The sequence below is a fragment of the Eurosta solidaginis genome, chromosome 5 (genome assembly GCF_040869045.1).
Source record: "Eurosta solidaginis isolate ZX-2024a chromosome 5, ASM4086904v1, whole genome shotgun sequence".
NCBI lineage: Eukaryota > Metazoa > Arthropoda > Insecta > Diptera > Tephritidae > Eurosta > Eurosta solidaginis.
In genome coordinates, this window is record NC_090323.1 from 40,248,997 (window position 1) to 40,263,174 (window position 14,178).

Sequence of the window (14,178 nt, forward strand, 5' to 3'; positions counted from 1 at the left end):
ACTAGTCATTAGGTGTGTTCGCACGAAAACGCTCCCAAGTGGACCGTAACCGTAGACCATAACAGCAGACCGTAACAAACCTGCTTCGCTTTGAAGACCTGACGACGAAGCGAACAGGAAACCGGATCATCTGTGGGAAGCCACTGCCAGGGACCTCCGACGACAAGCAACGTGGGGCACGACTCACCCCTGAGATAAGAGTCTCAAAGTCCTACTACGAAGCTAGCCGGGCAACATAGGTCCATCAAAAAAAAGTTAAGTAAAGTTGGGAATTAATTCTGTTTCCTAGTTTAAAAGGGCTTTGCGGCAATTAGACATTTGTTATGGAGAACTCGTCATTAACGTAACCTTTAAATAATTATAAACTATGAAAATAAAATTAATGTCAAACCCACTATCAAACCTTGGAAAATGTTGAAACGTTCACTACCAACTTGACGTTCTTCAAAGTAATCACATTGACCCAAAACACTCGAATTAATATCATTAGCTCTAGTCATAACAGCACCACCACAAGCTTTCATTGTACGTTTCCAATCTTCATCTGATACACGAACAGCACAGAACATATCATGATCTGCAAAATACTGTGTAGCAACATCACCAATTGGTAGTTTAGATAACACAACATTGGCGCCTTACTTAGCTAGTTTATTGGACAGAATACGCCATTCAGTATCAACAATTTTCTGACACCCTTGAACATTATCAGCACGTACTTCAGCATTATCAGCCTTGAATTCCAATTCTATATTTAATAATGCGAATTTATATGTGTATGACGTAGGGTTCATCAAAGGAAAGTACAGCGTCCACAACCCTTTTAGAAAAGAAATCTTTTTGTTGATAAGTTTGTCATGTCATATATTGGTCATGCATAATTGTAATGCTTTACGTATAGCTTTAATGATGATACGTGCATGCACGCCTTCCTCAACATATGGCTTAACTTGTTTTAAGATTTCAGCTGCTTAAAGTACTATTGAAGTGATGCCATCGCCGACCTGATAAGAGAAACATTTTTATTCTACACATTCTAATATATAAAAAAACTTACCTCAGCATCTTGAGATTTGGCGATGTCGACTAGAGTTTTACGGCTGGATGCACAATATCCAATAGTTTCATAATGGTTACACCATCATTTGAAATTGTGGCCGTACCACTGGAATCAATATGCTTGTCCATACTGCGTGGACCCAATGTAGTGCGCACAGCGTCCACAATTGATTGCGAGTCATTGATGTTGGATATGAGTTGTGGTTTACTTTGAGAGCTATCGGTACCCAAACATTTTTTACACAAAAACTCATATGTACCCAATACAAGTTCAGGACGTTCATATTTATCGACACGCTGTCCGGTGTGGCCCAAATGTTGGAAATATTCAGTTGGCACTGTTGAGAAAAAATATGTATCAATGAACACAAGTAAAAGTGAAAGATTTTTTTACCATCTGTTGTTACTTTACACATTAGACATTAGAAACGACGACCAGCATCTACAAATTGCATAGCCTTGCAAACGATTACATCTAATTGGACCCAATTCAGCAAAATTTAAATTGGGTGGCTCATATTCACCCTCAACCGTGCGTGCCATTGGTGAGATGGTAAGTCTAGAGGACAAAGCTGTTGTTTTTAATAAATCAGCTGTTGCAGGTATGCAATACAAAAAGGCCTGCAAACGAGAAAGATCAATGTAATTGCCAAACAAAACATTAATTTCGAATATCAATACCTAACGTAACGTGGCGAGGAGTTACCCCGATCTTGTACCACATATTTTGTGGTCACCAATGGTGGTAATAAACCCTGTTCATTAGTAATAAAAGCACCACCAGCGCTGACCAGGCATGCTTAACGAACGAAACGATATCATTTCGTTACGATAATCAAAGTTAATAAACGAAACGAAGTCACTTCGTTTCGTTTATTAACGTTAAGATCGTCAAATTAACGTTAATTTGGCGTTCTTAACGTTAATAAACGAAACGAAATGACTTCGTTTCGTTTATTAACGTTGATTATCGTAACGAAATGATATCGTTTCGTTCGTTAAGCATGCCTGGCGCTGACTTTCAGTGATAACGTTTATCGGATTTGGCATATGATCGGGATCTGAACGGCGTTGGGCTTGATCATACTGTTGCGGCTGTAGATATATACAAGTACCAGGTGCAGGTGGTTTCTAAAGAAAATAATACAAAAATAATCATCAGCAATATTTGAAATATATTAGCATACATTATAACCAGGACGTGCGGGTATTGGGGTTAACCCGCATGGGAGGCTGACTGGGCAATGGCGCCTGTCCAGGTTGTGTTGGTGGCATAATTTGACCCCTATAATCACCTGGTTGTTGTAGAGGATAACCTGGCTGTTGAGGTTGTGGAGGGCAACCAGGTGGACCAGGTTCTGGTGGATAGCCCGGATGTTGTGGCATTGCATAACCCGGTTGCTGTTGCTGTTGTATATACCTTGGCATAACTGGATGTGGTGTCATTGCTCCACCTGGTCCAGTAGATGCGAGCGGCATACCTAGAGGACCATGTTGCTCAAGGCCACCAAATGGCTGGTGTTGATGTTTGTTTTTATTTTTATAAATATTTTCAACAGACTAAAAAATTTTGATATTTGAAAAATCAAAATAACGAAAATAAAATTATTGAACATAAAATAATGAATTCACAAAGTATATAAAGTTAACAGGTAAAATCTATAATATATTAAAAGGATCCCTACAGTGGCTATCTCCCGCTAAGCGAAGACGATGCTCTTGGACTCCCCTCGTATGTGCATCATCGCCTAAACTGCTACGAGGTCCTCATCCATAATCTCTGTGATTCAGAAATAGTTAATACAGTTGTTAAGCACTACACACGCTCTTGGTGTTTCCAGAGAAAGATCCCAAATTTTTTCTCTTGTAGGCCTGACCGTAATGCACCCAAGGTTCTTGGATAAGTGCTTTGCCCAGATCTTCCGAAGCGAACCTGCGTGCTACCACTGCCGAAGCAGCTTGATCTGGGCAACCTTTGTGTGTGGGCCGATCAGTGCTGAAGCCTTATCGGCTTGTCCTCACCGGACAGCCGCAGGGTTTTCTCTCGTTGCTGCTCCAACCCTAGGTCTTCTAGATTTAGACTCTCTTGCTCTTCAGTTGAGGGAGCTTGTGTATGGGTGTGTCCCATGCTGGCTGGGGCTTTTTGCTTCCAGGGCCTGACCGAGACGAAGCTGAACCGGTAGTTCACCTTTATTTTGCTAAACGATGTCTGATCAATTGCCACGTTTGGCCGTAAGCCTCCCGCCTCGGTACTATTGCTGATTTAAGAAGTTGTTCTGTGCCTTCAGCAGTTTGAATGCGTATTGCTGATCGTTACTAGAGTTGTGCTTTTTCGTTCATTTCAGAGATTCGGTTCTTTCGTTCTTTTTCTGATGAACGAACAAGTTGTTCTTTTTGTTCATCTCTTCCTTTTTTTAAGCAAATTTGCTTGGTGTAGGTATATTTAAATGTGTTATGAATAAATAAGTTAATATATATACTAGGGCGGGTCGATTTAAAAATCGGTCATTGCTCTGTGAAAATCGTATTCTAGGGATCAAAATAAGAAACTTTGCCGAAGGAACCATACCTCTAAAACGAATCCTGATGTCCCCCCTTTGGGTCGAACTTTTGGGTAGGGGCAATTTCAATTCTACCTGCTGTGTCTTGTGGTGGCTCAAAAAAAACAACACAAGCAATTTTACGATCTGCAATTGTGTCACAGTGATACCTTCTTTTTTTAAAACGATTGAATATAAAACCCACACAACTATGTTTACGACATGCAAATGCATCACGGTGATGCCTTGGTTTTAAAAGGGGGTTGTAAAAACGCTAATTTCTAATAATTTTTTTTAATTTCTTTTCTATTACTAAGTTAAATTCATTTTTTCATTTACATATGTTCTGACTAAATAAATTTCTGAAGAGAAAAATAAACTCCAAAAAGAAAAAACATAGGCATTTCAAAGTGGGATTTTTCAAAATTTGCCCCTACGACCCAAAGGGGGGGACATCAGAATTCGTTTTAGAGGTATGGTTCCTTCGGCAAAGTTTCTTATTTTGATCCCTAGAATATGATTTTCACAAAGCAGTGGGCGATTTTTTTTGCCTCTCCACAAATCGACCCGGCCTAATATATACATATGTATAATTAACTTCAAAAAAAGTTACAAATTTCGGAAGATCCAGGAAGTTGAAAGAGTACAGACACAAATTGTAAATATGAACTTTCCAAGGTTAATAAATGTAATAATTAGTTTCTTACAAAAGATGTTTTTTATAAATAGTCCACACATATCTTTTTGTAGCAGTGCCACACATACATACATATCTTTAATGTAAGTGGCATCATCGACATTCGTGCTCACTGTGAAATTTTACGTACATATGTATGTATGAATTTACAATGTTAGCGAACGAGTAGAGAGAAAGAACTAAAAGAACAAATAGAACCGAAATCGAAGATATAGTTTACTTGTTCAGTTGAGAGACCCGGTCAATTGAACAAGTTCAGAACGAAACGACCCAACTCTAATCGGTACGCCTGGGGAGATACATAGTGACGGTATGCGCCGGCAGTATATCATCCCCTTTCCTCGTAATAAGGCTAGAGCCCTCCCAACCGTATAGGGTTGGTGTAATCCTGGTCAACCATTTGGCTGTTTCCTCGTCCTTGCAGTCTACAAGCAGTAGTCTTGGTCCACCAGTGGTGATCAACCCACCTTGGTGTGGTTTGGCGCAGCTCTCCGTTTTCGTGGTGCTTTGCCCACTGTGGTGTTGAGTCCCGATGGCCGTATTCTCTTCACGGTGTTGATTGACCCACCGCGGTGGGGACTCAAGGGGTTGATAAGCGCAATACAAAGCTTTATAGCTTCAAAGCTTCCGCAACCCAATTGGCAACCTCATCTACGAGAGGGGAATCCTGTTACAAATATGAATGTAGCATACTCGTATTTAGCAGGCGAGGTTCTGGCGACCCCAAGTTCCTCATGGAACTAGGGGATGGGGAGGGTGGGAATGGCCTACAAGGTTTAGTGTGGTCATATTAATCGTTCCCGAGATGATTGGGCTAGTACCTTAATGGTGCTTTGTTACCGGAACGTAGCGGATCTATATCCAGCAAAGGACCATCAAAATCGATAATACTCCCCAAAGCCTTCGGGGAGTGTCTTTATCGTTTATACAACAACAACACAACCTACCGCGGTGTTGCTTTTCTCCGCTATCTGCCTTGGTGGTTCACTGCCTGCTGTAGTGCTGGATTTTGTTGGCCGCATACTTCTTCACTTTCTTGACGTTTGGTCATCGTCGGTCCTGGCGTGCTCCTCGAAAAGGGCAAGTTTTTCGAAACTCAGCGGCGGCACATTGAAATCGATTTTTACAATTTTTTTAACCTTTTCTTTGTTGATTTAAAAATTTTTAAATGAAATAAGTATCTATAAAGCGCTTTTGGCAAATAATTTTCATACTTTGCTGTAATTTTTATATTTGTGATCTGCCCAGCTCACAAATTAGTGACCGGTTTTTGTTGTCTCAAAACTGATTTTCATCTTAAAACGTCTCTGATAGTAACCCGAGACGGCTTACTGAATTCAGCTGTAAGTTTAACTTTCTTTTAAGTAAATAACGGTCTTACCCCTTATTAAGCTTATGCTATGTGTCTATATGTTGTTGTAGCAGTGCTGTTTCGTGTATATGGTTTTTTCCCGTTTCACGCACCGGTGGCAGTAGGGTAAAAGAATGTCCCTGTTGCGTTTAAGAAAACAGTTGGAGAATGATTTGGTCGTCAGTTATCGCGAAGGGAAGAGATTATTAAAGCACATTGTTGAGAGAATGTAAAAATCGTTAAGGGGTGCAAGCGCCAATTTTTAATAAATAATAATGAAGTATTTCAAAATTGTTTGATAAAGAATTGAATAATTTTTCAGATGATGGAGAACTTGATACTAAAATTTCATCAAATACAACTAACAGTTCTACAAATTCTCAAGGTATTTGACTTACTGAATCAACAAAACAAATATTTGTATCCATTACATGGTATATAATATATTTTTAGCTTCATCGGACGAAGAAGTATATACGCTCTCCCGAGTGGATAAAAACCTTAAAAACGTGCAAAAAGGAGCTACCGAAGTGAAGAGGGCAAATAATAAAAGTTTTAAGCAAGTTTCATGTCCCTGCAGATTTCAGTGTAGCAGCAAGATAACACCTCAACGACAAGAAGAGTTATTCCAAACATATAACAATTCAAACCTTGCAGAACAAATTTTGATGATATCATCAACAGCTAAGAAACATACATTCAAAAATAGGAATATCAAAATAAATATTAAAAATATGCCAGGGTGTAAACACAGAAACATTGATGGTTCCTATAAGTATCATTTAACTGATAACTTTGGTATTTCTCACGAAATATGCCGCAATTTTCTCTTAAAACTTTTTCAAATCATACCTGCAACTTTTTATAGATGGCTAAAGGACCCTTTTAATAAGTACTATAAACCAGGGCGCGGCCCTAGATTGAAGCCAAGCGATGAAAAAGTAAATTTTGTCAGAAATTTTATAAACTCACTCCCCTCTTATGAGTCACGCTTTGGGCGGTCGTCCACCAAAAAGAAATACCTTAAGGAGGGATTGAGTTTAAGTAAAGTTTACAACGAATATTCATGTAGATGGAAAATAGTCACATCTTCCAGACAACCAGAAGAACAAAAACCTGTTTCCAAACATTTTATTTCTGGAATATTAAATGAATTTAATTTGACATTTAAAGACTCTTGTTCAGGTAAATGTATGACTTGCAATAGGTTTAATGTAATGTTAAAAAAGGAAAATTTAACTGCAAATGAAAGAAACAGTATTGAGGAAAATCAAAAGCTGCACAATCAACTTCCACAACAAATTCAGAAAGAACTTTCGAAAGATATCGAGAAAGCAAAACTTGAAAATAAAACGGTGGTTTTAGTTTTTGATTTACAGAAAGCGTTAGAAACTCCGTCCTTTTCCAGCAACATTGCATTTGACAAGCACCAGCTTTGGACTTACAACCTGTGCATAGTCAATGGAGCTGATGGGCATGATAAAGCTTACATGTACGTCTGGTCCGAGAACATAGCATCTCGTGGCGCCGAAGAAATCGCATCGTGCCTTATAAAACATTTCCGAATGCATTTATCGAGAGATGTGAAACATATTATGTTATATTCCAATTCGTGTGGTGATCTCAATCGAAGCCTAAAAATAACGCTTTTAATCAAACATTTTTTGGCGAATAGTGATATTGATTTAATTGAGCAAAAATTTTTCTTATCTGGGCACAATTACAATATGTGTGACAAACAATTCTTAATAATAGAGCGAATAGCGGAAATGTACCAGTGTATTGAAACGCCTGATAAGTGGATTGATATTATAAGAATTGCAAAACAGACACATCCGCAATTTACCGTAACAAAAATGGAAATATGCGATTTTATATCTGCTGAAGAACTTAACAAATTGATAATAAACGTCAAAAAAGACCTAAATAATGAAAAAATCAGAAAAATTCAAAACCACCGTGCGCATCCGATGACTATTTTTGCTTTCGACGATTTTAAAGTAATGAAAAAAATTGAGATAAATAGGAATAATGTTTCCGATGATGCACTCAAATTGGCTTCGACTCCATTACTGTTTCCTTTAGGAAGGCCAATTACTGATGCAAAATTCAGTGATTTAATGAAATTGATAGAATTTATAGGCCCCGAACATCGTGAGTTCTATGAAAACCTGCAAAAGGATGCAAATGCCAAAGATTATGGATTGGCAAGCGAAGGAAGTGATGACGAATAAACACGTTGGAAATAACTTGAATTATGGAATCTATGCAAGTTCACATTACGGTTTTCAGAAACGTGTATCCATTCCAAATGCCAATCGCAACTTAGCTAATGTATTTGGTATTATCAATACGTAAAACACTTTTAGAAGGAATGACCTCATAACGATTATGTGGGTCCCAAGCCACGTATCAATACCTGGAAGTGAAGTCGCAGACCAAAGAGTAAAATTCGCAGCTAAAGAGCCACTCATGGCACAAAACATAATCTCAAAATTAGACATCGTCAGGCTGGCACAATCGAGTTGCAAAACACAAAATCGGAAAACACTACGCAAACATAAACACCAACGGAAGACCGGCTACTTTCCCTTTCGAAGTCAGCTGTAACAAATTGAATACAGTTATCCGACTACGCATAGGATACACGATTATTACACATGCGCAAATTTTCAAAGGTATGGGTATAACACAGTGCCCCTTTCTGTAACAGGGAAACAGACTGTGATCCATATTCTCGACAGATGTCTATATTTCTCTGCAACGAGAGCAAACCTATTCGACAAAATGAGCCCTACCAGATTGTTAAAACTCCAGATGTTGCATCCATAGATAAAATTAATAAAATCCATAGATGAACGAGTCTTAGGAAATTAATATAGTGTTAATTATAAGTTTAAGTGAATCTAAGTAATTCCTATCGAATGTATACAAAAAAAAAAAAAAAAAGAAAAGCGAGCCGAAGGTGTTCTTACTAGTGCTCCTTATCTTTGGTAAAGAAGGCATAGCGCTTCTTTTGCCCTGGTAAATAAATAAATAAAATAATAATATAATAATTAGCTGCCCTCAATTACTATATTATTAGGATCAGAGTGTGCATCAACATAATTCTTTTGTGCAGTATTCGACATTAGGATGAACGTTATCAAACACAAAAAAATAAAATACTTGGAGAAGCTCGAATTGTGTATTATTTAGTTTGAATGGCGAAGGCTTACTTGTTTGGTGATTTGGTTGAAATTTGGTCCATAGGTAAATTTTTGCTTAGGTTAATGCTGGCTGGCCGGCACAAAAAATGCTGCTGGTAACCATAGCAACGGGTGGTTGTGTGCGTGTCCGGTGATTGTCGCTTGTCCGGCCACCACACAAGCAGAAAGCATCAAGCGCCATTTGGATTGAAAATTCGTAGCGTGCAGACGTAAACATGTCATCGGATGACGATTTTTTATTGCTTGTAAATTTTGCGAATTTTCATAAAAATGTTTGAACTTTTTTCTAAGAATTTTTTAGAGTATGCAGTTTTGTAGCTTATTCAATTTTAATATAATAAGATGCTAATCTTAAGCCACTAAGAAAATAACCTGATTTTTGGTAATTTTTTTTTCCATCCGACCTTTGCATTCGTAGGTTCCAATAAACCGCAACGTAAAATCTTTTTTTTCCGTTTTCATCAACGCGAAGCCGACAACAAATACGTGCAGTGTACGGACTTTACCACTTTACCCTACAAGAAACGCTGATAGTTTTACTAACACACTCACACTTGTAATTGACAATGCTGATCCTGCGATGACGTAAACATTGATACTTAAATTTATGTATGTTCCTTTGATCGCTCACGCATGTCCGCATGTTCCCAACAACAGCCTATAATCATGAAAAAGGACTCAAACTGGGAAAGCTTCGGACACCTGGTACAGAACAAAAGAACATACAGCAGATACCATTATGCATGTGAGACAGATACATAATTCTCAACGGAATTTTATGTATGCGAGAACAGTTTATCCGATTTAATCATGTTGTCACTACTGACTGTCATAAGACAATCAAATGATTATCACGGTTGTTTTGTTATTTTTTAAATTCCGCCATTTTCAACCGACGAAAACCATATAAAAAATAAGTTTAAAAAATAAAAAAGAGAGCATTTCAAAGCTCCATGCTAAAAGAAAAAAAACCGAAAATAATATTAGAAAATACCAAAAGCTGTCGGAATGTATGGGGCTCACTCAAGAAATTGATACGCGAAAAATAATAGTGGTTAGTGGTGATTCAATTTTAAATGTGTTTCCGCTTGAGGAAAGCGCTATTCTGTTGTTTTGTTATTTTCTGAATTTAAATTGAACATTCTGAAGTTGAATTCTTATAAAACTATTTATTTTAAACAAATAAGAAACGCGTATGCCTTTATCACGTACAAAATTAAAAACGTAATGAAGTAAAGTAAATAAAAAGCAAAAAGCATTGTTTCATTTTTGGCGGAATATAACAATTGTCATTTATGATAGTATAACAGTCAAACCTGATATCTACAGTAAACAATCATTTATGGCAATTTTTGATAGTTAGAGTGTCAGCACTGATCGAGGAAAAGGAATGAGAGTGAGCAGTACGGCTATATACTTAATCAGTAGGCGATGTTTGTGTATAAGAAGGAGACAAAAACTCACACGTACACAGTTGTTTACATCACATTTGCGCAGTCCCCTTAAGTTTGTGATAGAAAGTTTGTATGAGGCGCTGATCGTTAGGTTGACATTGCTGACAATCAGATGATACTCATATGATAGTCAGTATTCTTGTAGGGTTATTGGTAGTTCTATAGCTCTACCAACTTTTTAGCCCATTTTCATTTTCTACCACGTCTACCACCAAAGCACGAAAATCTACCAACATTTCAATATATTCGCATTGAAACTAAAAATTGCGATCATTAGGTAAACGTATTTAATTGCCGAGCACACCCAATTAACACTAAGAGGTGGCACTAGCCAAACTAACCGATTTTGAAAAATTTGTGCACAAATTCAAACAAGAAATAAATTTGTTTATGAAATAAATGTAGTAAATGAGACGCAAATATCCTGCGCTATTTTCATCAGTTTTTTGTAAATAACTTTAACGAAAATAAAAAAGTTTTATTAAGTAAACGATAACATGCCGAAGTAGGTTATTTTGTGGCAGTATTTTTGGTACATTGGAAAATTGTTGTTGTAATTAGACGTTTCGGTAAATTTTCGTCAGTATTTCAAACTCGAGATACAGGAAAAAAGCAAGTATCATATAGGCATAAGCTATGTATGTATATACAAATTTATATGTATTTTTTTGTTTTGTTTACATGTTTTTTTAGAAGTGTTATTTCCGTGAAATGTGCTAAACTCTAGCTATTGTTTTCTTGGAAAAAAATCTACCAACTTCTACCACTAGTTTAATTTTTCGTCTACCAACATTCTGTTTTTAAAAGTCCGTGCACTGAGTACGTGTGTGCACGACTACCGCCGATCGCCCGTTGCTATGATCACCAGCATGGTGGAGCGATACAAGGTGGCAGCATGGGACAGCTGATTATACATTTTTTTTTATTTGATTTGATACATCAACTTCCGGCGCAGTACGACTTTGACATTTGTCCATCGAATTTACAAAAACAAAGTACATGGAAATTGTATTTATGTTTGTAGGTATGTCACCATGCTGCCACCTTGTATCGTTGCGCCATTTTTTGTCCGTTGCCAGCCAGCATAATATTTAGAGACATTTTTTCTGGGAAGTGGACCAGGACCCGACCGAAAAAAATATATTGAGAAAGCTGTAATTTGGCAGCTGAGTATGTAATGTTCGATTACACACCAACATAGCCTTCCTTACTTGTTAAATTTTGAAACGTTTGCAGCATATAAATTTCTTTTTAACGCATAAATTTTGCTCGTAATATTATAGGACAGTGGTCGGTCGATGCTTATAACCGACCAAAAATGTCGACAGAGGTGTCAAAAGACATGTTTTTACTTCGGCACCAATAACCTGAAAGATTTCACTGATGCCAAAAGATATTTGAAAGAAAAAAACTTTTATATTTTATGCACAAAAGTGTTCTGCGGAAAAGAGACTTGAATCCATTGTCAATCTTACCAAGTAGCGCAACTAACAGCTGATCGGTGAAAATTTCACATTCACACGCACATTTCTCGACTCAGTTTCAAAAAAACTTTAGATTATTTAGCTTAAATTTTAAAGTGAGATAATCCTTACGTATTTAAGTATATATAGAATATATAAGGCAAATTTTTGTTATTAAAAGAATATTATTTATATTAAACTTTTCTTTTTTTTCAACTTTATTTTAAGAATTTCGTGCGTTTTTAAAGAATTTTCGTGTAAATACAACCATGTGCATATACGTTTTGACATTCCATTTCATACACGTTCGTATTTGCCATTCTTATTCATAGTGTACAATACCAAGTGTGTCACCTAATCGATAAACGTCAAAATTACAAACAGCCTCGCTCACCTGATGCATATCTCAAGTCTAGAGTTGAATTTTTGGTACGTACGAGCACTTTACGCTGAGTTGCATTTGATAGTTTAATAAATCTTTGTAGTATTTACAGTTGAAATAGTTGCATATATTTCCACGGAAATATAAATAATAGCCACCTACAATGCGGAAACATACGGATATAGCAAAATTTATTTAAATTAGAGTCAAAAAAAGTCGAGAAAAACTTAACAAAATATAAAGCACCACACGTGTAACATTGCTGTTTTTTCATTTACCAGATTATTGTATGTATGTATTACACAAATATAATGAACTTGGGTACAGAAATTCAGAAATCATAGAAAATATTTTACCGATATTCTCTGTTGTTGTGTTTAAAAAGTTGTTCACAATGATTTAAAAAACTACGTTTTCTATCCTTTTTACAATTAGAGGAGTAACCTCATGTAATAAATTAAATTTTCAATGAAAATCAATCTCTGAACTGAACAATTTTCGCCATGAAAAAAATTAAAATGCTGTGTAACACTTTTGTGACTACATAAACCCTGTTTGAATCTTTTACGTCCCTGCACAGAACCCTAACTGATCGTTTTCAACCTAAACAACAATGGCAACCCAGATTTTCCCGTTATGCTAACTTAAGCGAGTGCCCAGTGTTGCCAGAAGAAAAATTTCTTTGGGGCTAGAATCTAGAAAAAAGGGGTAGAAAGAGCTAAATTTCTTCAAGAAAATCCAAAATCCGTTGAAAAAAGAACTAAAAGTATATGTATGTATATTTTTCAATGTAAGTTTTCGCATTTATTTCAAATCAAACTTAAACAATGTTATGAAAAAGGTATAGTAAAGAAAAAAAAAAAAGAAAATTAAGTACAAGAGAGGCACATAAATGATACTATTTTCATAGGTCATTTTGTATTTTTTAATAACAAAAATACGTTTTTTTAACTTTGTTTTGTCATTTGGCGGTAAGGTATTGTTAAAAAGTAAGCATAATTTTTCACACTGCTACGATGACGGCACGATTATTGTAGGTTCGTCAAAAATACGACTTGCCAAAATGTCGGCCGATGGAAATTAATTAAATTTTTTTATTAAATTTTAAACGTCCTGCGGGTGTACGAATCGCCTTTAAAATAAACGTGTGCCATATTCATGTTTATGTTGGGACGAGATATATGTGAAGGGCCTTAGACTTCAAAACCGATGATTTCGTCCTCAGAAGATGAATTGTTATTATTGCCACATTCATAAATATTTTTGTGTTCATTAATTTTAAGAGATTGTTGTTTATTTCAAAGTCATGACAGGGATGGTACTTGACACAGTTTATCGATTAAAGTATTGGTTATCAGTTATTACCGAGTTGCCACATCATACATAATGAGACAAATAAAATAAAACTTCGGCACACATAAAACACATTACAAATTTCACAATACGAGTTGCCGAAATAGTTTTAAAGCCAAAAAGGGGCAAACATTTTGAAGAGGTCCAAAAAAAGAGCTAGGGGCTAAATCGGAATTTTTGGAGCTAAACGTAAAAAGGGGCTAGATCTGGCTCCAAAAGCACCAAAATGGCAACACTGGGAGTGCCTGTCAGAAAGAAAACACACTTGTACTCACAAATCACCTACCTAGATTGCGCATTCACGAGTTCAAAATTGCTTCGTTCTGCGCATTTACGTCATAGTTGACTCTTAAGCGAATAAAAAAAGGGCGAGAAAAAAAAGAGTTAAAGGAAAACAGTCAATTGATACGTCATAAAAAACATCTGATCTAATGTATATCTTCTCCATCTAATGTTAACTTATCCACAATGGTAGAGCTGGGCTCGATTCGATTTTTTTAAGAATCAATTTTTTCTAGAAAAAAATCGATTAAATCGAACCAAACAAAGTTTATTTAAATTTTGCTTATTCTTTGTAACAGTGTACTTGCTTACGTACTTAACCATTTACACGATTTTTCCCGAAAAATAAAGCTGGACAGTTTCTCTCTCGTTTCGTTGCCTGTCGACA

At 36.5% G+C, this 14,178-nt stretch overlaps 1 protein-coding gene and 1 pseudogene across 2 annotated transcripts in view; one reads left to right on the plus strand and one right to left on the minus strand.

Annotated features, from left to right (window-relative positions):
* Nucleotides 1–8,703, plus strand: part of LOC137254081 (uncharacterized) — a 58,853-nt gene extending 50,150 nt beyond the window's left edge. The window contains exons 4-5 of one of the 2 annotated variants that reach the window (XM_067791785.1): nucleotides 5,952–6,032; nucleotides 6,101–8,703. In XM_067791785.1, coding sequence (XP_067647886.1) covers nucleotides 5,952–6,032; nucleotides 6,101–7,881 — 1,862 coding nt within the window. In that variant the 3' untranslated portion in view covers nucleotides 7,882–8,703. The remainder of the gene's footprint in view (nucleotides 1–5,951; nucleotides 6,033–6,100) is intronic. The other variant, XM_067791786.1, reaches the window with a different exon arrangement.
* On the minus strand, nucleotides 249–1,559 carry LOC137254019 (T-complex protein 1 subunit eta-like; annotated as a pseudogene).
* Nucleotides 8,704–14,178: the final 5,475 nt, after the last annotated feature.